The sequence below is a fragment of the Telopea speciosissima genome, chromosome 8 (genome assembly GCF_018873765.1).
Source record: "Telopea speciosissima isolate NSW1024214 ecotype Mountain lineage chromosome 8, Tspe_v1, whole genome shotgun sequence".
Lineage (NCBI taxonomy): Eukaryota > Viridiplantae > Streptophyta > Magnoliopsida > Proteales > Proteaceae > Telopea > Telopea speciosissima.
The window spans coordinates 56855467-56876696 of NC_057923.1; the positions used below are offsets into that span (position 1 = coordinate 56855467).

General features: G+C 38.8%; 1 protein-coding gene across 3 annotated transcripts in view; it reads left to right on the forward strand.

Annotated features, from left to right (window-relative positions):
• Positions 1 to 21230, forward strand: part of LOC122671587 (dihydrolipoyllysine-residue acetyltransferase component 1 of pyruvate dehydrogenase complex, mitochondrial) — a 60869-nt gene that overhangs the window by 16559 nt on the left and 23080 nt on the right. The window contains exons 5-18 of one of the 3 annotated variants that reach the window (XM_043868889.1): positions 2686 to 2735; positions 2830 to 2874; positions 2994 to 3067; positions 13110 to 13179; positions 13441 to 13632; positions 13744 to 13788; positions 14814 to 14887; positions 15127 to 15196; positions 15387 to 15788; positions 16827 to 16887; positions 16979 to 17023; positions 17118 to 17201; positions 20491 to 20567; positions 20818 to 20880. In XM_043868889.1, coding sequence (XP_043724824.1) covers positions 2686 to 2735; positions 2830 to 2874; positions 2994 to 3067; positions 13110 to 13179; positions 13441 to 13632; positions 13744 to 13788; positions 14814 to 14887; positions 15127 to 15196; positions 15387 to 15788; positions 16827 to 16887; positions 16979 to 17023; positions 17118 to 17201; positions 20491 to 20567; positions 20818 to 20880 — 1352 coding nt within the window. The remainder of the gene's footprint in view (positions 1 to 2685; positions 2736 to 2829; positions 2875 to 2993; positions 3068 to 13109; positions 13180 to 13440; positions 13633 to 13743; positions 13789 to 14813; positions 14888 to 15126; positions 15197 to 15386; positions 15789 to 16826; positions 16888 to 16978; positions 17024 to 17117; positions 17202 to 20490; positions 20568 to 20817; positions 20881 to 21230) is intronic. The other 2 variants (XM_043868891.1, XM_043868890.1) reach the window with 2 other exon arrangements.

Consider the following 21230-nt stretch of genomic DNA (forward strand, 5'->3'; position numbering starts at 1 on the left):
TATATTCACTCACATTAGATAAAATAAAGATTGCATAAATTCCCTTTACTAACATGTAATACACATATGTGCTTATTCCCATTCTACCCGCACAATATGTACTCTAACGTCAACATCCATTGTTATATCAAAACAGCTTGATTTATATGAGCTGACTACCCAAACAGAAGGAGGTTACTGCGGTGACCAAGCAATGACTGCTACACATGCACGCAAGATTAGATAGATTAGTGAGTCCCTTCCCGTAACTACCCCCGTGGACGGAATAACGTATAGAAGTTGGAGTGCTCTCTTCCGATTGAAGAGGAGACGAAAGAGATGAAGAAGAAAAGCAAATAACATAACGAGGTAGTTCATTTCGAGATGGATGTTAGAAGGTGCAGAGCGTTAGAAGCAAGTGGACCTCCGGCCTCTACTAGCCCACATTGGTTGCGGGGGGTATCTGTGAGAAGGCCGGGCAGGTTCGATATAGGCGCCCGTGCTATTCCACTCTCGGCTTTGGAATTAGAGTAACCTTGTTTGTTTTACGAGCTTATCGACGAATAAAATGAGCTATCAGCGCTCTTTAACACCATGGATAGGATTTAGGTACCTTTCTTCAAGTGGATTAGAAGCAGTTATCTCACGTTTTAACGAGCTTCTAGCGGGTTTAGCCATCATTCTCATAGGAGTGTGCAGTTTTGGGTGTTGTGACGCTTTATGTGGTGGTTTACAATACGAACGAGTAGCTTCTAGCCCTCTCCTGTTCCTTCCCAATATGCCCCTATTTTTATTATGCCAATTGAAGTGACTATTGACTTTGCTTCTTATTTATACTATGAGATGAGACGAGCTACTCCATTGGCTTATCTAAAGTCTTAACTAAACCATTCTGTGAACTATTTAACTTATGTACCAGAAAGGATGTTGGTCCTAACAATCCAAACCAGTACTTACAACAATTAACAATCGATCGTCCGTGCGGGAAGAATGACTATATGGAGGCTGTCCAGGGTTGTCGATCACAGGTGCTTGGAGTTTCAGAATAATCTGGTCTGATTACAGGTGTTGGAAGTTGCATGTCTTAGGCATCTACCTTGCAACTCAAGAGATACATGTGCACCACTTTTGCCTCGCACTACGTCGTTGAGGCATCTGTCTTTTATGTGCCTGTGTACTATTGTGCACCTATATCGTTGGGTTGTTCCATTCAAGCAAACAAAGCGTAACTTTACTTTAGGGGCTTGTTATAGTTGAGCATAAAAAGCCTGCTGTTAATATTTGCAAATTGGTTAGGTGATGAATCTTAGCCCTTAAGCTTTTTTTATTTTTTGTGTTTGGTTAATGTATTTGTCATTGATTACTTGTAATTTTGAATAATTATGTGATGTTATTTGCCATACTGTTTATTTGAGCCTCAGTTTAATTAGATGTGTCCCTGGCCTGGTGCTTTGTGCCTTTGGCATTAAGAGGTCTTGGTTCTTTGCATGTTCCTCTCACTTTAACTGTGGTGGTTAATAAACATTAGTTGGAGTGCACCATGGGCTGGTTCACAGAGCTCATGATGGCAGATGTTAGGAATTATTGAACAAACTGATTTTTGGTATGTGGTGCTCTGGATTCATGTAGGGTTGGTAAAAACATCCAAAGCGTTAACAAGCTAAAAGTTTGCCAAATATGTCCCTTATAAAGGTTTCCCTATGCTGCATGTAGTAGAAAACAAGGTTCAAAAAGGTGGATTTCGATCTCGGACCTTGGTTGAAAATGAAATATTTCACGAAATGGAGAAATTTTGGTTGAAATATTGCACATTTCGGTTATGTGCATTTGGGGGTCAAACAGTTGAATTTTGCCTTGAAACTTTTGGGCTAGCCTAATTAAGCATGAGTACACATATGCAAACCATTAGATTGAAACACACACACAAAATGGTAGTTTGGCTTCTGACCCTAGGTTGCTACTTACATTGTAGCCTACTGGATCTTTTCTCTTATATAACCTATTTAACTTATAATTTATTACTAGAATACACAACATTAAATAATAGCAATTGAAATATGTATTAAGAATGAAGAAAAACCATTTAATAGTACCCCATTGTCAAAAAGTGTTTACGACATAAGGGTTTGAAAAACAAAATGAAGGCCATCCTATACAATATTTACCCTCTTTTTTTTTTTTAGCAAAAATTAATTTTGGAGAAAAATTTTACCTTTAAATTTGAATCTTGTGCACATCTTCACTCAAATCTAGCAAATTATCCATGTAGATGCGTTGTACTACCCCACAATGCATTGATACAGCCAAAGATTGGAGTGTTTTTTTTTGCAAAAAATTGGATTTCCAAGGATCCTGAGAGGTTTCAGTTGATCGTTATGAGGTATATATCATAAGGGTTTGTAATGTTTTGCCAAAACTGCTGAAACATTTCGGCATTTCAACCGAAATTTTTATCAAAACTGTGTAACATGTGTGATGCCAACGTTGTTTCGTTTCAAGCCAGCTCCAAACCAAAATAATTCGTCAACATTTTGGTATTTCAACTGAATTTTCAAACCATGGTAGGAAGTATGTTATTTTTTAGCACCAGTTGATGCATCCAGTTTTAAGAACTTTCATCAGTTACAGAGGGAATGTTTTTTCTTAGTTAGACAACTTGATTGTTCTATTTTTAAGATTTTCCACTGAACTGTTTTCTTCCTGCAGAACTTCCTCCGCATAATGTTCTTGGAATGCCAGCACTATCACCTACAATGGTATGAAAACTGGGAAAAGTGCTTGACATGAAATTTTAAGCATGGTTCTTATGTTGCATTTCCTCTGAGATTTTGTTTATGTGTTAATCTGCAGAATCAAGGTAACATTGCAAAATGGAGGAAGAAAGAAGGAGATAAGGTAGTTAAATGTATAATATGATTAACTGCTAAGTCTTCCTTGTGATTGTGTATGCACCACTTTTATGTCTCTTAAGTTAATCTTTTTCTTTTCTGTGGATCATTTATTCAACCTAACAGATAGAAGTGGGTGACATCCTATGTGAGATAGAGACAGATAAAGCTACTCTTGAATTTGAGAGTCTTGAAGAGGGGTAATACTCATTTTACCTACTATGAGCTTCTATGCTGGATAGTACATACTACAAGGTTCATTTTAGAGATTAAGGCGTACTCTGGAATGCCATTGTTTCCTTGACAACTTGGTTGAACATTAATGACAAGAATGTTTTAGATGTTGTTTATATCAATAGCTCTGTTTCTTTTTCTTTTTTTTCACTTTGGCCACTATGTGATACAATACTCTCTCCCCCCCTCCCCCAACACCCCCATGGGTGAAAAGGACAAAAGGCTGTTGAGTATAGTGATTAAGTCTGTTTTCTTTCACTCCCTCTTCAGCATACAATTGCTTTCTTTTTTATCACTTTCTCTCTACCATCCAAAATTTATTGAATTAATTGGCGGGTTGGTGTTTTTCCTCCAGAATAGATATGAGTATAGCAGAATTAGTTGGTGAAGATTAAATAATTATCATTTCCGACGTTAGCCAACCCCATTTAGTTGGGATAAGGCTGAGTAGAGTTGTACCATTTTCAAAGTGAAATAAAGATAATTAATTGTAGGTGTCATTAGATAGATCTTGACCAGAGGTTTCCAAGGTTACCAGTTGTGCTGCAAAGAATTAGAGGTCAATAATTTCTATCCTGAGAAACTTTACTTTTGTGGAAGAATGTATACCACAATACTGTGGGGGTATTCTGGACTTTTTGGGTTTATTTTTTATGTACTGCCGACTCTATTAGTAGAGTTGGTTAGAGTAGGGCCAATTCTGTTCTTTGTAACTTCTTTCACTTATTATAAATAAAGGGCTTGACTGATCACTCTGATCATTCAAGCATTCAGTCTTAAATTGTTCTGCTAATATGGTATCAAAGCCAATTTTCTGATCTAGGTTACAGAACACTCCTCCCCATCGTCTCACTTCCTTCGCTCCCTCTTCTTCTTGATCTCTTCTCTCTCTCTCTCTCTCTTTCCCTTGGTTCTCACCATCCACATAGGGCAGCACTAATGAGGTGATCGAATGATCTAGTTGCTGCCCTCTAGCATACCTCTTCAACTAATGATCTAAAACGGGTGTTTCAATCGATAGCTGCTGCCCCTCTCTCTTCGATTTTTTTTAGTTCTCCCCTTCTTGAAGATCAAGCCTCTATCAGTGTTGGAGATTGATTTTTCTTGTTGGAGATTCGTTCTAGCAGCCTTGGACAGCATCTATCAAAGTTTTTCATCATCAACTGAAGACATCTCCCCTATATTGATCTCCCTTTCAGGGTTTTTCAAAACCCTGACACTTATCAATTTTGTGATTCAAGGTTTCAGCCATTGCTGATTTTTTTAGGGCAATTTTATCCATCATAAAGGCGTACTTGACCCTGCTTTCAGCTAGATTTTTCAAGGTTATCAGGTTTCTCTTCCAAGGATTGATTTTTGCAGGCATCGATCCCTTGCTGGTTTTGGTAATTTGACTATGTCAGTATGGCTTACCTTACTACTGCTACCTCCGGCATTGAAGGACAGCCAAGGAATGAGTATCTCCCTTTCGCTGCAGCTATTAAACTCGACAGGACAAATTACTTGATGTGGTCCAGATCCACTTATTTGACTGTTGCTGGTCGTGGCCTTATAGGACACCTCATTGGCACTGCTACAAAGCCATCTGACCCTGGTCCTCTTCAAAACCGATGGATTTCTAATGATGCTATGGTGATGTCTTTTTTGTTGCATTCCATGCAACCAGATCTCTCTAATGGATATTTACTATTGGATATAGCCAATCAGATTTGGACTGCTGCAAAGGAGACTTATGGACAGGTTTGGAATGATGCTCAGGTGTATGGAATCCAGAAAAGGTCCATGACACCATACAAAAGGAACTATCTATATCCCAATACTATGCTATCCTCAAAAGTTTATGGCAACAATTGGATCATTACTTTGATTTTCAGTCTACCAATCCAGCTGGCATTGCTGCCTATCGAAAGCATGTTGATAAGATTCGGGTCTATGATTGCTTGGTAGGTCTGAACATTTAGTATGATCCTATTCATGTGCGAGTTCTTAGTAGATCTCCTTTCCCTACACTGGAGCAGTCCTATGCTTTGGTACATACTGAGGAGACTCATCGGGCTGTTATGCTGCATATCCCACTGTAGATCGCTCTGCTTTACAAGCTGGTTCCTACCCTACTCCCATAACTGATGGATCTCCGTGTTCCAATACTTCTTCCAAAGAACTAGTTTAGTGTGAACACTGCAACAAACCCTATCACACTAAGGTTACCTGCTGGAAACTACATGGGAAACCTGCTGATTTTGAGGCCAAACGTGGTTGTAGCAAAACTAAAAACAAGGCTAATCACACTGAAAGTGTAGCTATAGCTCCCACTACTAACAATGGTCTCTCCTAGGAAGAATTATAGGCTTTTAGGCGTATGTTACTGGCTTCTGCTGCATCTACTACATCACTTCCTGCCACTTCTTCCACTCCTTCAGGTTCCAACTTTGCCCATTCAGGTATTTCATTTGGTGGTCATTGTGCATCGGCTGTCTCCACTCCATGGATTATAGACTCCGGTGCCACTGATCATATGACAGGCTCTTCCAGTCTCTTTCACAAATATTCTCCCACTTCTGGTAAGAACAGAGTCAGGGTGGCTGATGGCTCCCTCTCATCCGTTTCTGGAAAGGGATCCATTAGTTGCTCACCTTCCATTACTTTATCTTCAGTTTTGCATATTCTTAACTTTACTATTAATCTTCTTTTCATTAGTAGTCTTGCTAAAGATCTGAATTGCAAAGTAACTTTTTTTTGAACCCATTGCGTTTTTCAGGACCTGGTAACGGGGAAAATGATTGGATGTGGTAAAGTGCATGGTGGATTGTACCTGCTTGATGATGGTTGTCTTCCTCTAACTGCATTTTACCTTCTCAATTATGTCAGACTTCCTCATTCTCCTTTGACTTACACCAATGGCATTTTAGATTAGGTCATCCCCCTTTAGGAACTTTATCTCATTTATTTCTAGCATTAGTTAAACAATGTAACAAGGAAGTTTTTTTTTTTGTGAAGCTTGTGTTCTAGCCAAACAGACACGTTCAACTCATTCACTCTCTAATAAAAGATGTTCTTCCTCTTTTCATATGGGTCAGCCTGATGTATAGGGTCCTAGTCGCAAAGTTTCTCTTTTTGGCCATCATTATTTTGTTTCCTTTATAAATTGTCACTCTAGGAACACTTGGGTCTACCTGATGCATACTAAAAATGAAGTTTTTTTTTCTCTGTTTTCAGCACTTTCATAAAATGGTTCAGACCTAGTTTAATGCCACTCTCAAAGTTTTGAGGAGTGACAATGGCAAAGAATATATGGAAGGTTAGTTCCAAAAATACCTTGATGCCCATGGGATTATACAGCAGACCCGTTGTGTTGATACACTAGCCCAAAATGGTGTAGCTGAAAGGAAAAATCGCCATCTTTTGGAGGTGGCTAAAGCCCTAATGGTTGCTCGGCATGTTCCCTCCTACTATTGGGGGTATGCTATCCTCACTGCAGCCTACTTTATTAATAGGATGCCTACTCGAGTTCTTGACTCTTGTTCCCCAGCTGAGCTCTTACATGGCTCCTCCTCCTTTATAGTTCCCCCCTAAGGTTTTTGGCTGTGTTTGTTATGCTAGGGATACTAGATCAACTAGTAAGCTTGAGCCCTGTGGCCTCCGTTGCATTTTCTTGGGTTACTCTACCACCCAAAAGGGGTACAAGTGTTATTATCCTCCTACCAGACGCACTATGATGAGTATGGATGTTGTTTTTCATGAACTTCTTTCGTATTATTCATCCCCACATCTTCAAGGGGAGAGTTTTAGTGAAGATGTGCTGACTATAGAGCCCCCACTTCAGTATGTGCATGATGAGTCTGCTCCTGTTCCTCCCTCTACCTCAAGGGGAGGGGTTCCTGTACAGGGGGAGACTACAGATAATGGTAATAATGAAATTCCAATTCAAGGGGAGCTCACTCCAGTTCAGAAAACCATTATTGAATTTCAGAGGAGAATTGATGATTCTACTATGAAGGTCTATACAAAAGAGTCGTACCAGAAATAAGCAACTTCAATCCACTAGCACCAGTACCCATCCAGTTGCCAAACCCGGATCCAGAGCCTAGTTCTCCACCTGGTAAGACTTTTTCTCTCGAGTTAACTTTTGCTGTTCACAAAGGTGATAGAGCTTGTACGCAGCACCCTGTATCCCATGTTGTCTCTTATGACTCCCTTTCCCATCTTTTCGTGCATTTGTTTCTTCTCTTTCTTCTGTTCATATTCCTCAGAATTGGCAGGAAGCTTTAACAGATGGAAAGCGGAAGACAACAATGATGGAAGAAATGAAAGCCTAGAAGAAAAATGATACATGGGAGCTTGTGGTTCTTCCACCAGGGAAAAGACCAGTTGGATGTAAGTGGGTGTTTGTGGTGAAACAGAAGGTGGATGGCACTGTGAATAGATATAAGGCATGACTCATGGCAAAGGGGTTCACTCAGACATATGGGATTGATTATCAAGGAGACTTTTGCACCAGTTGCAAAGTTGAACACTGTCAGAGTTTTGTTATCTTGTGCCTTTAATCTTGGATGGGATTTATAACAACTAGATTTGAAGAATGCATTTCTCAATGGAGAGCTTGATGAGGAGGTATATATGGATATTCCACCAGGGTTCTCTTGTGACAAAACCCAAGGCAAAGTTTGTAAATTGAAGCGTGCACTTTATAGGTTGAAGCAGTCACCTCAAGCATGGTTTGGTAGGTTTCACAAGGCTATGATTTTTGTAGGCTATAATTAGAGTATTGTTGATCACACTCTGTTTATAAAAAGGGTTGGTAAAAAAAATCATGTTCTCATAGTCTACTTGATGATATTGTGGTAACCGGAAATGATGGTGATGAGATCAGTCGTCTGAAGAATTTTCTTGGACAAGAGTTTGAAATTAAGGATCTGGGAAAATTAAGGTACTTCCTTGGAATCGAAGTTGCTAAGTCTTCTAAGGGTATCTTTCTCTCCCAAAGGAAGTATATCCTGGATTTGGTTTCAGAAACTGGTTTGTTAGGGTGTTACCCTTCAGATACTCCTATGGATGCTAATGTCCGTCTTAAAGAAAAGGAGGGTGAACCTGTTGATAAAGTCTGGTACCAAAGATTGGTAGGGAAGTTGATTTATCTCTCACATACACTCCCATACATTGCTAATAGTGAGCATTGTGAGTCAGTTCATGCATGATCCCTACTCTTCTCATGTAGAAGCTGTTCTTCGTGTTCTTCACTACTTGAAGTCAGCTCTAGGAAAAGGCATTCTTCTGTCCCCTCATGATCACCTATGGATAGAGGCCTATACTGATGCTGATTGGGCTGGTTCTCCTGATCGAAAATCTATCTATGGGTACTGTACTTTTGTAAGTAGGAATCTTGTCACTTGGCGTAGTAAGAATTTGAATGTGGTTGCTCATTCTAGTGCTGAATCAGAATTTCGTGCTATGGCACTAGGTATATTGAGTTACTATAGCTCAAGGGTTTATATAAGACCTTGGTGGTTCCTATTCGTCTCCCTATGATATTGTATTGTGACAACAAGGCTGCCATAAGCATTGCACATAATCCAGTACAGCATGATCGTACCAAGTATGTTGAGGGGGACAGGCATTTTATCAAAGAGAAGTTGGAAGGATTAATTTGTATTCCCTTTGTGAAGTCTGCTGATCAGCTAGCTGATATTTTCACTAAGGGACTATCTGGAAAGTTGTTTCATCCTGCTTTAGTCAAGTTGGGCATGTTTGACATCTATGCTCCAACTTGAGGGGGAGTGTTGAATAATGTATACTAGAATACCCCCACCGTGGGGGTATTCTGGACTTTTTGGGTTTATTTTTTATGTACTGCCGACTCTCTTAGTAGAATCGGCTAGAATAGGGGCAATTCTGTCCTTTGTAAATTGTTCTGCTAACAACATCCTTAAATGTTTGGAAGTAATCTTGCAAACGGTTTGGTGGGTATTAGTTGTGAAAATAGGAAAGGTCTGTATTACTGAGAAGATGAGCAGGACTTAATGTGAAAAGTCATTGTTTAACATCACATAGGAATAGCTTATCAATAATAGCCTATCTTGTATTCCATGATCCCCTTTAGAAATCAAGCCAATGATTAAAAAGCAACACCCATATGGAGAACCCTATTTGAATTAGGATTAGAGAGTCATGAAAAAATAATACTTCTCAAGTATTAAAAAAAAAAAAAAACCCTTAAAATTTAGAGCATTGTACTTAAAAATAAATCATGTAAAACCAATCAAACAGACTGAGCTTGGGGCCTACGGTTGTATTGGTCGCACTAATAATGGCTTGGTTGTGTTTGCCAATGCTGGCGCTTGCACATCTACAACATCGAAACAGGCTGAGCTTTTTGCCATCCTCATTGGGCTCCAGACTGCCCTCGACATGGGCCATCTCGAAGTAATCATCTTCTCCAGCTCCCAGGCTGTGGTCGATTGTATTAACGGGTAGGCGTTGACTCATTGGGAAACTTGGGATATTCTACATCATATCCAGTATATAGCTAACTCCTTTCGCACAAAGTCCTTCCATTTTTGTTATAAGGAAGGAAACCACTGTGCAGACTGCCTTGCAAATTATGTAGTCTCCAGCTGAGATTGCATTATGTATAGATTCCATTCCCTCGCCCCTGCAGCACCTTACCTCTAAGGATGCTACAGGTTAATTTTGCTTAGGTTGTAAATTCCTTCTATTAATATAATTCTTTCCTTATTCCAAAATAAATAAAAAAAAATCAAACCAAATGTGAATTAACATAATCATTGAAGATTTTGGTGAAATGATATTAATGTGTCTGGTTGTTTGCATGCAGAGGTAAATTTCTTGTGCACATGTACTAGTGCATGTGTGTGTGTGTGTTTGTTACGAAAGAGAGGAGAGGGGAGGGGATTGCTTGAAATTTTTTGGAGTCTGTATTACTGAGAAGAAGCTTATTGAACCGTAAACTATGGAAAACATTTACCAATTATGGTTAAATATTCAAGAGGCAGCAAAAATAATATTTGTAAATAGAGCCCAGGGTGCTGAGTTGGTTCGACCCAATTTGATTGTTAGATCAAATTGGCTCAGTGCCAAGAAATCAGGAAAGCAGTTATGTGTACTTGTGTTATTAATGGGGTCTCAATTCATGATTAACCTCGTCTTTTTTATGATAAAAAAATGTACACTAAATCCAATAGTAAGTTAAATTATATGTACCCTAAGTCCCAGTAGTTACTACTTTTCTGTCATTCAATAAACTAGTCAACTCAACTAAACCTTATCCCTACATGGATCTTCTTTCTCCAATCAACTCTATTCAAAGCCATTCTTGTTACTAGTCCTAAGCCATGCATGTCTTTCCTTATCACTTCTCCTGGAGTCATTTTAGACCTACGTCTGACACTTAAGTTCCTCCAATCTGAATCATACACCCTTCTTTTCTGGAGCATTCAAAGGCTTCCGTTGCATTGTCCTTAGCTCCTCCAATGACTTTCTCTCTATCAAGTATCGGAGCTGCTCCTAAATTAGCTCTGACTAGTTCATTTCTTATTTTATATTTTCGAGTTTTGCCGCTCATCCATCTCAACATCATCATTACAGCTATACTAAGTTTGTTTATCTGTTGTTTCTTCACTGCCCAACATTTTGCTTCATACATCATTGCTGGTCGCATAGCTGTCCTATAAAAATTCCTTCAAATTTAAAGGAATACAGATCACATAATACTCTGGATGCACCTCTGCATTTCATCCACCCTGCTCTAATTCTTTGTGCAACATCATTCTGTATTTCTCCTTCTTTGTTTATGTTTGAACCTAAGTACCTAAAATTATCACTTTGCGGTACTTTCACTCCTATCTTACCAATTACTCACCACTTTAGTGGGCGAGCCTTGGCGCAACAGTTAAGTTGTGCCATTGCAACCTGTTGGTTGTGGGTTCAAAACTTGGAAACAGCCTCTCTGCGAAGCAGGGGGTAAGGCTGCATACATTTGCCCCTCCTAGACCCTGCAGTAGTGGGAGTCTCGTGCACTGGGACACTCTTTTTTTTATAGTTTATTTTTGTCTACTTATTTTAAAACCTATTGATTCCAAGATGGATCTCCATACTGCTAACTTGGCATCAACCAAAACTATATCTTTTTTTCAAAGCACCCAGGGACCTGATCTTGAATGTCTCTAGTCAGCTTATCTATGAATAAGGCAAACAAATAAGGGCTCAAAGCTGATCTTTGATGTAGTCCAATTGTAATGGGGGTTTCTCTACTTTGGCCCTCCCACAGTTTTTACTGTCCTTAAATGTAGATATGAATTCCTAAACAGGAGTTCAGACCTTAAAATTTTTAAAACTATTGCATTTATGGTCCATTTAATTAAGGTACCTTTCAAAAGCTTGAAAATGTAATAATCTGTTACTTAGGTATTGATTAATATCCATCAATCAAGGGCCTAATTAACAGCCCATTAATCGAAGAGGGAAAGCTGAAAAGTATTATCTTCATCCCCCCCCCCCCCCTCCCCTTTTTCCTTGAAAATTTTTCAAAGCAAATGATATCTATCATGGCCTAACCCAGGCTGAGTGGTTCAACCTTCCAGGGTAAGCAGTTCACCATAAAACTGGACAGTTTGATTGGTTATTGGGTGGAATAACCCCACTTACCCAATGGTATGTCAGGTCGACAGTTGGATTGGTCTCATTTTCAAAACAGTGTGTAGTAAAAACTTGGCCCCGACCAAGAACCAGAGGAATTTCCTTAGGAACAATAATCTTTGATTTCATAATCAGGGAACTTTGAATCACAGTATTTCCACTTTTACTATTAATATTGGTACCTTGATATTTAATTTCCAATCCAAGACTCCTAAGATGATACAATAATCCCATGAGGGCTTAACATTTTTTTAAGGAAATTAAAATTTCAACTTAAAAATAAATTCTAGATCTAATTTCTAATTAATATAAATTCATAAGCTAAAAATCCTGTCATAGATTAACACCCTATCAATAAATTTGTCACAACTTTCTGATACAACTTGGAATAACTTGATCTTGGTCTCATTGGGAAGGTGACTGAATAAGCTTTCTCAAAGCACCAAATTCACGCTAAATGGACAAGTTTTGATCTGTCAAAAAAAAAAAAACCAAAAAGAAAAGTAGCAGAAACAACCCATATAATAACTTGAAGTCAAAAAGAAACATCCATGTTTTTTGCTTGAGTTGAATACAGGCTTCTTAAAGAAGAAACATCATGGTTTGAAACTTGGGATGCATCACTGACTTCACATTGACCTAGTTGCATTTTATTTTTGTTTTATACAACCTTTTATGTATTTATTTTTTTTTTTAGGGAGAGAGCATGCTGCTTGGTCACATGGCCCCTGCACCAGCGCAGGGGCCAATGGGAGCACATGCCCAGGCATCGAACATGGGGGTTGCGGTGGTCATTTCACAACCCCTTGTGTCTTGGCATAGGGGTGCATGACCAAGCAGCGTCATCAAGTCAATTGGTTCCATAATTTCTATTTGAAACTCTTGGACTTGGAAGAAGGCGTTTAACTCTTGCTTTAGAGTAGCACTAAAAGTCAACAGAGAGAGAGACTGAGAGTTATTCTTGTGGAAAGCATTTCCTCTGGATTTGTCCTCATAATGGAGTCGTGAAAAACATTGAATGGGTACTTTAGTAGATACACAATGGAGTCACAAAAATTTTAAATTGCTGTTTACCAACGCACTAAAACTTATTTCATGGCCCAGAATAGGGGCAGCATCAACCACAATACAAAAGGAGCAAAAGTATCTGCATTATTTATTCTGCCCCTCCTCTCCCTACACCTCTCTCTCCACCCCCCTTCCCCCCGAAAGGAAAAGAAGATAAAATTCTTGGGCCTGCGATTTCTATAATCCCTTATATATGTTCTATATTTTGATAGTTCGGCTTCTACTTGATTCTACATGCTTCAGCTACCCTTCAGAATTGTATTGATTTTTTGAGGAAATTTTTGGCAGGTTCCTTGCTAAGATACTAGTGCCAGAAGGTTCAAAGGATGTCCCAGTGGGAAAACCTATTGCAATAACTGTACGTTATGATAATTATTGTACAAATATTACCTTTTCCCTAGTAATTTATTCTTCTTTATCATGGAGTGTTAATTGCAGCAACTGTTATTTCGTTGGTCACTTTACTAAAGAAGGATTTGCTTGGAGGAGTTATGACTGCATGGATCTTTTTTATTAGAATACACTACTCTTCTATGTTCTCTACCTATAATATGTATGAGGTCATGGGCGTTCAAGGTATCTGACATGTTTTAAACATTAACTCCTGCTGGTTTACAAGGTTGAGGATTCAGATGATATTGGAAGTGTCTCTGCTTCTGTCACCAGTAGTTTCAATGCCAAAGAGGAGAAATCAACAGAGACACCTGTCAAGAATGAAGATAAGGCACCCAAAACAAGTTCTCCCGGGTTCAATCCGGCAGAGCTTCCTCCACATACAGTTCTTGGCATGCCTGCACTATCCCCCACAATGGTGAGAAATTGGGAAAATAGTTTGACATGGGGACTTCTGCTACATTTTGTCATTTGCATTTTCTTCTTTTTCTTGGAAGCTTATACCACACTTGCATCTCTGCCTTTGCAGAATCAGGGAAATATTGCAAAATGGAGAAAAAAAGAAGGAGAAAAGGTCAGTATGTCTAAATTTGATATTATATAGAGATTATTGCAGTTTGCATTGCAAGTACTTAGGCAGCCTTTGGTGTAGCTTTTCATTTCTCATTTGGGCCGGGAATGGCTTCTGGGTCCAAAATAGATTCTTTATTGCAGTTTTTTATTGCTCATTCTGTAAAATGGAAATTTAAAGGCAGTCAAAATCATTCATTCTCGGAATTGATTTAAAAATGACTGTTGATATTGTAGAGCTGGTTCTGCTGGGTGCAATCTACCTCAGCCTCACACATGCAGACTTTGAAATCCTGGACATGGCACTCAGGGAGTTGGCTTTGCTGTTGGAAGCCCCTCTTAGGACCAAGCCTGGGATTCTGAGGGGGCTTACCATCTATGAGGCTGAAGCTATTGTTATTGGCTGTGAGGGTGGTAGAGCAGTTGTTTAGGAGGGAGATAAAGATGGTGTCAGAGGGATTTTTGTTATGCTGCAGGAGCAGTAATGGTAGTTGATAGTGCTTTTGGTGATGGGATGTGGGTGGGATAGTTGGAAACGAGCAGAGGTGTCTTGGGCAGCCCCCAGCAGTCAGGGTTGAGTGGAGAAGGTGTATACACTTCTGCTGTCCTTGAATCCCACTTGTTCTCTGGTCAGATAAAAGTGAATTCTTTGTTAGTATGGCTGAGATCGATCATTGGCAATAGGCCTTAGTTTTTGGTGAAGTGTAGAAGTGGAGGTTTAGTCTTTTGGGGAAGGGATCGGGAGATGGCTCGCATAAAAGTTTTTGCCTCAAGGAGGAATCCTAGAATTCCGTCTGAGGAAAAGGGAGTTAGATCCATTTTTAATCAAAATTCATTTTACATTGTAACTTCGACCATATAAAATTTTCATTTCAGGAACTTTTTTGCATAGTATTCATTTTAGATAATGAATGAAAGTGAAGAATGGGAAATGGGAAGCTATAACAAACACTTCCTTAGTCTTGCTCAGGAGGATAGCTAGATAGTGGTTGCTATCTTTTTCTATTGATTTTTTGGTTGTCACAACAGATAGAAGTGGGAGATGTGATATGCGAGATAGAGACAGACAAAGCTACTCTTGAATATGAAAGTCTTGAGGAGGGGTAATTATGTTTCTTATTGCTTTAGCTTATACATTGGACATCATATAAGGTTCATGTTGTAGGCTACTGTGCTACTTGCTCTGGTCTCTCAAGTCTCAACTTGCTTCTCCATTCTTCAGATTTAACTTGAACCATACATATTGAGTGTTTTTCCATCGGCAGTTTCTCAAGATAAATATTTTACAGTTGTCTTCTTCCTACTTAAACTTGAGATGATATGAGGAATTTTTTTTTTTCAGGTTCCTGGCTAAGATACTAGCACCTGAAGGTTCAAAGGATGTGCCTGTGGGAGAACCTATTTGTATAGTTGTAAGTTTTGATCATTTAATGCATGCATGCCCTCATGAAAGACTATGTGCAGTTATTCTCGGTTATATTGAACTGCAAGCATACTATTTCTATTAATTTATGTTTGACCTAATCATGGTAAGAGTCTTTATCTGTCCAAAGCATCATATAGGTTTTAAACTCTATCTCCTGCTGGATTGCTACTTGCCAGGTTGAGGATCTGGATGACATTAAAAAAGTTCCAGATGTTTTTACCAGTGGTTCAGGGGCTAAGGAGGAAAAGGCAACTCATCAAGATGAAAGAAATGAAACAAGAGAACAGAACACAAGTGCTTCTAGGATCAGTCCATCTGCAAAGTTGCTTATTACAGAATTTAGATTAGATGCTTCATTATTGAAGGCAACAGGCCCTCGTGGAACACTTCTAAAAGGTGATGTTTTGGCGGCAATAAAGTCAGGAATCGGATCTTTAAGAACTTCATCTTCCTCCAAAGAGAAGCCAGTTTCATCACCTCAAACACAACCACAAACTTCCCATGGACCATCTTTGGAGGCACGCTCTCCACTGCATTCGGATACTTATGAAGATGTGCCAAACAGTCAAATTCGCAAGGCAGGTTTCACAAAACTGTTAATCAGCATTGTCCAGGTTTCCTTATATGTAGTAGCATGTCACTATCTTTTTGCATTTCTTTATCTTAGTACATAAAGAATAGAAATCGAGGCCCTGAAATACCTACAAGGTGACTGCAAGTAGGCTATACAAGACTCTAAAAGGTATCTAAAATGCGTAAAATCCAAACAAGGTGTTCTCACTGGTTCAAATATTTGTAGGAGGTGAACCACCCAGTTCTTGGCAATTAGCCCCTGGAAACACATCAAATCCATGGCCCATTACTTCATAGAGTTCTGGTTCCCTTTTATCAGTTAGAGCTTTCTACCAGTGTTGGTGTTCATGACCTATACGTATGTGGCATGAGGTCTCATGTTTCTAAATTGTGCAAAGCAAGAACACGGAGAAATATATATATATACTAGCAAACTTACATGTGCAAATGCACATGTGGTCTTTTATGGAGAGAGAGAGAGAGAGAGAGAGATAAGATGGTAGTTGAGGACAAATTGTAGGGATTTGTTAGAGGGGAAGGTGGACGAGAGAGATGTAAGAGAGGGAGGTAATGTTTCATTGAGGGGCTTGTGAGTAGTGTGACCAATAGAGAATACAAAGTAGTACTTTATAATCCACATATTTGGGTTCTTCTAAGAGATGAACAAAGTTTAGAAGTATCAAGGTATCAGTCAATAACAAGAGTTTAACCATTAGCAGTAGTTGTTTTGCTGGATTATCTGCCAAGTCCTGTCTCTTCAGACTGTAATTATTCTTATGCACTAGTCAAAGATGCTTTTACCCTTGGTTATGAATGCTGTTCTGGAAGTTCACGTTTCTTTCTCCTTGTCAACTTGACATGTACATTTTGCCATATGGAGAAATTTTTTTGTGATGGAAATGCTAAAACTAGATTTACTATAAGTGGAAGGGGGATATTTCTTTCTAGGTTCTACAGTATTATTATCAATATCATTATCCTTATCAATTATCATTATTATTATTATCCTTCAAATCCTTTTGCTGAGTTCCGTAGTTTTGCAGGTGATAGCGAAAAGGTTATTAGAATCAAAGCATGGTACACCTCATTTATATTTGTCCTCAGGTTGGCCACTTTCAGGTGTAGATACTTTTTTTTTCCCTAAAATTTTTATCAACTTTTCAATGACATGGATATATCTGGTGTTTTCTGTCAGATGTTATACTTGATCCTCTCCTAGCTTTTAGGAAGTTGCTTAAAGGTATGCGTTATAAGTGTATTTTTCTTCTGTATATTGTCACTGATCTCCATAAGAGAAACTTTATGGATACTACTCTCGTTAAATCTCTGTGCAGAGAAGCATGATATTAAAGTTTCAGTAAATGACATTGTCATCAAAGCTGTTGCAGTTGCACTAAGGAATGTGCCTGGAGCAAATGGTAAGACACTCCTTAAAATGAATTTGTACTGGAAAAAAAAAAAAGAATGGCACTGGTTGCTGCTACCTGGTTTCTGGGTGTTGAAAATTGCTTGTTGTAGACTAGAGGAATCAAATCATTAAATCCTTACTATTTTGGCTGATTTTCTACAATTGATGTTGTTTGTATGCTTCATATTAGAAATGATACTAAGAACCTGAAGATGTGTAGCCACAGGTCCAAGAAGGGAAGAAAGAGGCCTATGTGGGTCCATGATTCTGAAAACTCAACTTTGTTGACATAATGTGGATACTAATTAATGCTGCAATTGAATCTTGCTGAATTATTGTTATCACCCAAGTTTAAAATTATAAATGATAGGACTGTGGCTGAACTTTGTCTCTGTGCAGAATTCTACTTATTAAAAAAACTTTAGGGTTAAAATTATTAGATATTGTAGCAAGTGTTGTGGACGCAGTAGTACTTACTAGTGGAACTTGAAGAATATGCAGTATTTTGGATGCTCCCATGAGTCCCATCGACTCATCATGTAAAAATCTTTATTTCAATCAATTGAGCCTCATCTCTAAAGCTTCTTAGGTCATTTCATATTGAGGAGTTGAAAGCTGGTTCTTTGGTTCTCTGTTTCCTATCGCTTGCAATTTAATTGCCCGAGTTACTAATGCAAAGAATTTCTAATTTTTTCTTTGTGAAATGGGTTTCAAGGTCAAGTCCTAAATTAAATTGTAGATTGTCATAGCCTTTCCAGAAGTATCGGAGTTTGATCCCAAATTTTTTTGATAGGTAATTTTGTCACTCCATTGTCATATGATTGTAGATGGAACAAGGTTTATGTGTTTATGACCATAGTTGTCATGGTGCCAAGGCGAGCCCAGTCAGTGGCAAGGGTGTCGTGATGCCTTGGTGTCTAGGCGATTAAAGTGTCATATACAAAAGGGGGGAGATTAGATGTAAAATATAAGACTTTGACCTTTTAAGATGTAATTCTTGAGTGGGAGGAGGTATATAAATTAAGAAATAAAACCCATTGAATGGATTTTCATTATAGTTTCTTCTTCCTCTTCGACGCCAGAAGGTGGAGGCAGCAGTGGTCGTTGCAGCGGGACAGGTAGGTAGTTCTTTATCTTCTTCTGGCAGTTCCAGCAGTGGCTGCTTCTCCTCTTTTTTGCTCCTTTTCTTCATCCTTTCCTCTTTTCTTCCATTCCTATCCTCTCTCTCTCCACTCACTTCTCTTTTTTCGATGGATTTTGGGACCTAGGCGCCCAGAGAACTTGGCGGCCAGTCACCTATGACCTGAAAACTGCCATGGCATCGCCTAAGCATCGCCTAGGTGACGACGCCTTGACAACTATGTTCATGACAATGGTTTAGTCAGAGGAATTTGGGTTAATGAGGGTTATGGGCTTCAATTCTAACAGGAGATACAGTAAGGTTGAAACAACAAATGCAGTTAATTGGACAATTTTTGAGTTTGGGTTGAAATCAATTTCTTACAATTATTATCTAGGTCTGGATGAAGTAGCAGAAATGCGGAGGAAAAAAAAACTGAGGCTAGATCTAAAGGTGCATTTATTCAATTTTCTAGGCAGCTGGAGAATTATATATCATGGTTAACCAACTCGGATATACTCAAATCATCAAAGAATATATACTGAACTCATTAAAGCCTTATTATGACAGATGGCTAATAGGATGTGTTTGAATGGTCTAGTATTCAGGTTCATGTTTTATGTGTTTGCGAGCCTTGGCGCAATGGTAAGGTTGCTCCATTGTGACATAGTGGTCATGGGTATGAGTCGGGAAACAGCCTCTTTGCGAAGCGGGGGGGGGTAAGGCTCCGTACATTATGACCCTCCCCAGACCCCGCAGTTGCGGGAGCCTCGTGCACTGGGTACGCCCTTTTTTCATTTGAAGTTTGGGTTGCACCATAACATTTAGCACAGTCTCTAATCTATCTTTTTATTCATCTTTCCCCTTTTTTTAGTAGTGAATCTCTTCTCTCATGGTTCTTTATGCCTTCGTTTGTGGTTTGGATTGGGCATCAGGTGAGGCAAAACTGGTAAAGAGCCCAGCCTCTTGAAATCCCTGTTCACTCCAACTGTGTGGGTAGACCACGAAATATTTTCTGGCATTGCGTTATATCCATGCGAGTCTTTTATGCTAAATCTCGATAGCTCATGTCTTCTCTTGTTCCTATCCTGGTCTTCACCTTAACCAGTTGAAAACCGTACTGGCTCAATGCCACGCAAGTGTATAATTACAATGATTGCAAACTCACTTGTTTTTTGCCTGGTTTAAAAGGAATGAATAGGAGAGAGAAAAATTGGGGAAGAACTAGGAAGAATGTCTTCAGAAAAAAGGAAAAAGTTGTCAGCATGGATGTGCTTCAAATTGTCCCAATTGCAACTTGGGAAGTGTCCAAGGAAATGAATTGAATCTTGTTTTTTTTCAGTGTGAATCCGACATTATTATATTTTATTTTTCCTTTCTTGATCTTAGGATTGGACTCTGAAAAATTGATTCATGTCTTTATGTACCAACAATTTGTTTAATTCTGCAGTGTTGAAGCCAATAACATATTAAGTGTGCTCTTTTAAATGAATACCCTTCTTTTTGTTGTGAAATATATATAAAAAAATTTGGCTGTGCCATCTTTTGGGCATGAAAACAGCTTTGTTAATACTTCTTCGCTGTGTTAGTATTTGTCTAATCTTGAAAATTTAGTACCATGATTTGGTGAGTCTTGCTTTTTTATCAGTTAATTTTCACTGTTATGCTGGTAAATCTTGCTGTGATACGGTGGGAAAATTTTCTTTTGGGACCACAATCTATCATATCTGGTTGGAGTGCAACCTCCGAAGATGGACTTCTAAGTCTAGATCTTTTCAGCAGATTTGGGACTCTATCCTCTTTGATGTTAGATCCAAGCTAGCCATATAGCCCCTTCCCGGTGTGCAAATACCCCTAGAAATAGGCTGACTAATGATGCTTGGGGTCTTTCCCTTCTATTTTACAGGCCGATGCCTCCTCTCCTCTGTAAGGGCAGGGCCTTGTATATTGTATTTTTTTTTGTTGTTTCTTCCTTTCTTGGGTAATGAATTTTTTATTCACCAGGAAAAAAAATTATTCTTCCCTGCTTCTCATCTTTCTCCTTGAGTCCTTGACAATGGCTTCTTGAGAGTATCTTTTCCCTGGATTTGTAGTGTTCCATCTGCTAGACTTGTTCTAAGTCATTCTTTTATTAATTAGATTTCTAACCAGGATCTGACATTCTGGGACAAAATGGCAGCTTATTGGGATGCTGAGAAAGAAGAAGTCATTTCATGCGATTCTGTTGACATATCGATAGCAGTAGCTACTGAGAAGGTAATATTCAAATCTTTTATTTAAGTAAAAAGGGCCATTACCCAGAGCTGGTCCCCGCCTATGTGAGGTCCTGGGATGGGTGTGGTTGGAGTCAGTCCTAATCTTTGGCATTTTTTGCACAAAGTGGCTGTACTCGAACCCATGCATTTTCCCTTGCAGCCTGAACCTTTTAACATTGTTCTAAGCAATGGCTCCTTATCTTTTATTTAAGTTCTTTTTGAAATTACCCAGCTGAAATTCTGAGATGCAGGGCCTGATGACTCCAATTGTGAGGAACGCTGATCAAAAGACTATATCAGCGATTTCCTTAGAGGTAAGAATTTTTTACTGACTTTAATTTTGACCCCTTTGTTTGAGGTACTATATCTAGTTACAGAACTTCCAATTACATTTTGTGCTTGTCCTTTCATTTTTTTGATTGTCCTTTGTTTAGAGAACTATGTAGAAAACCGAGGACCTGTAACCAGTAACTTTAGAGAGGAGAAAAGAGAGAAGAGAAGATGGAAGAAGAACAGATTGTAATGCTCGAGTTATTTAATTGATAGGTAAGCCCCTCTATTTATAATAGAAGGGAAATTACAAAGTGACTAAACTAGGCGATGTGGGACTAAAACCCACATAACCGACATAAACTTAATAATATAAAATAAAATTATCCCAAAA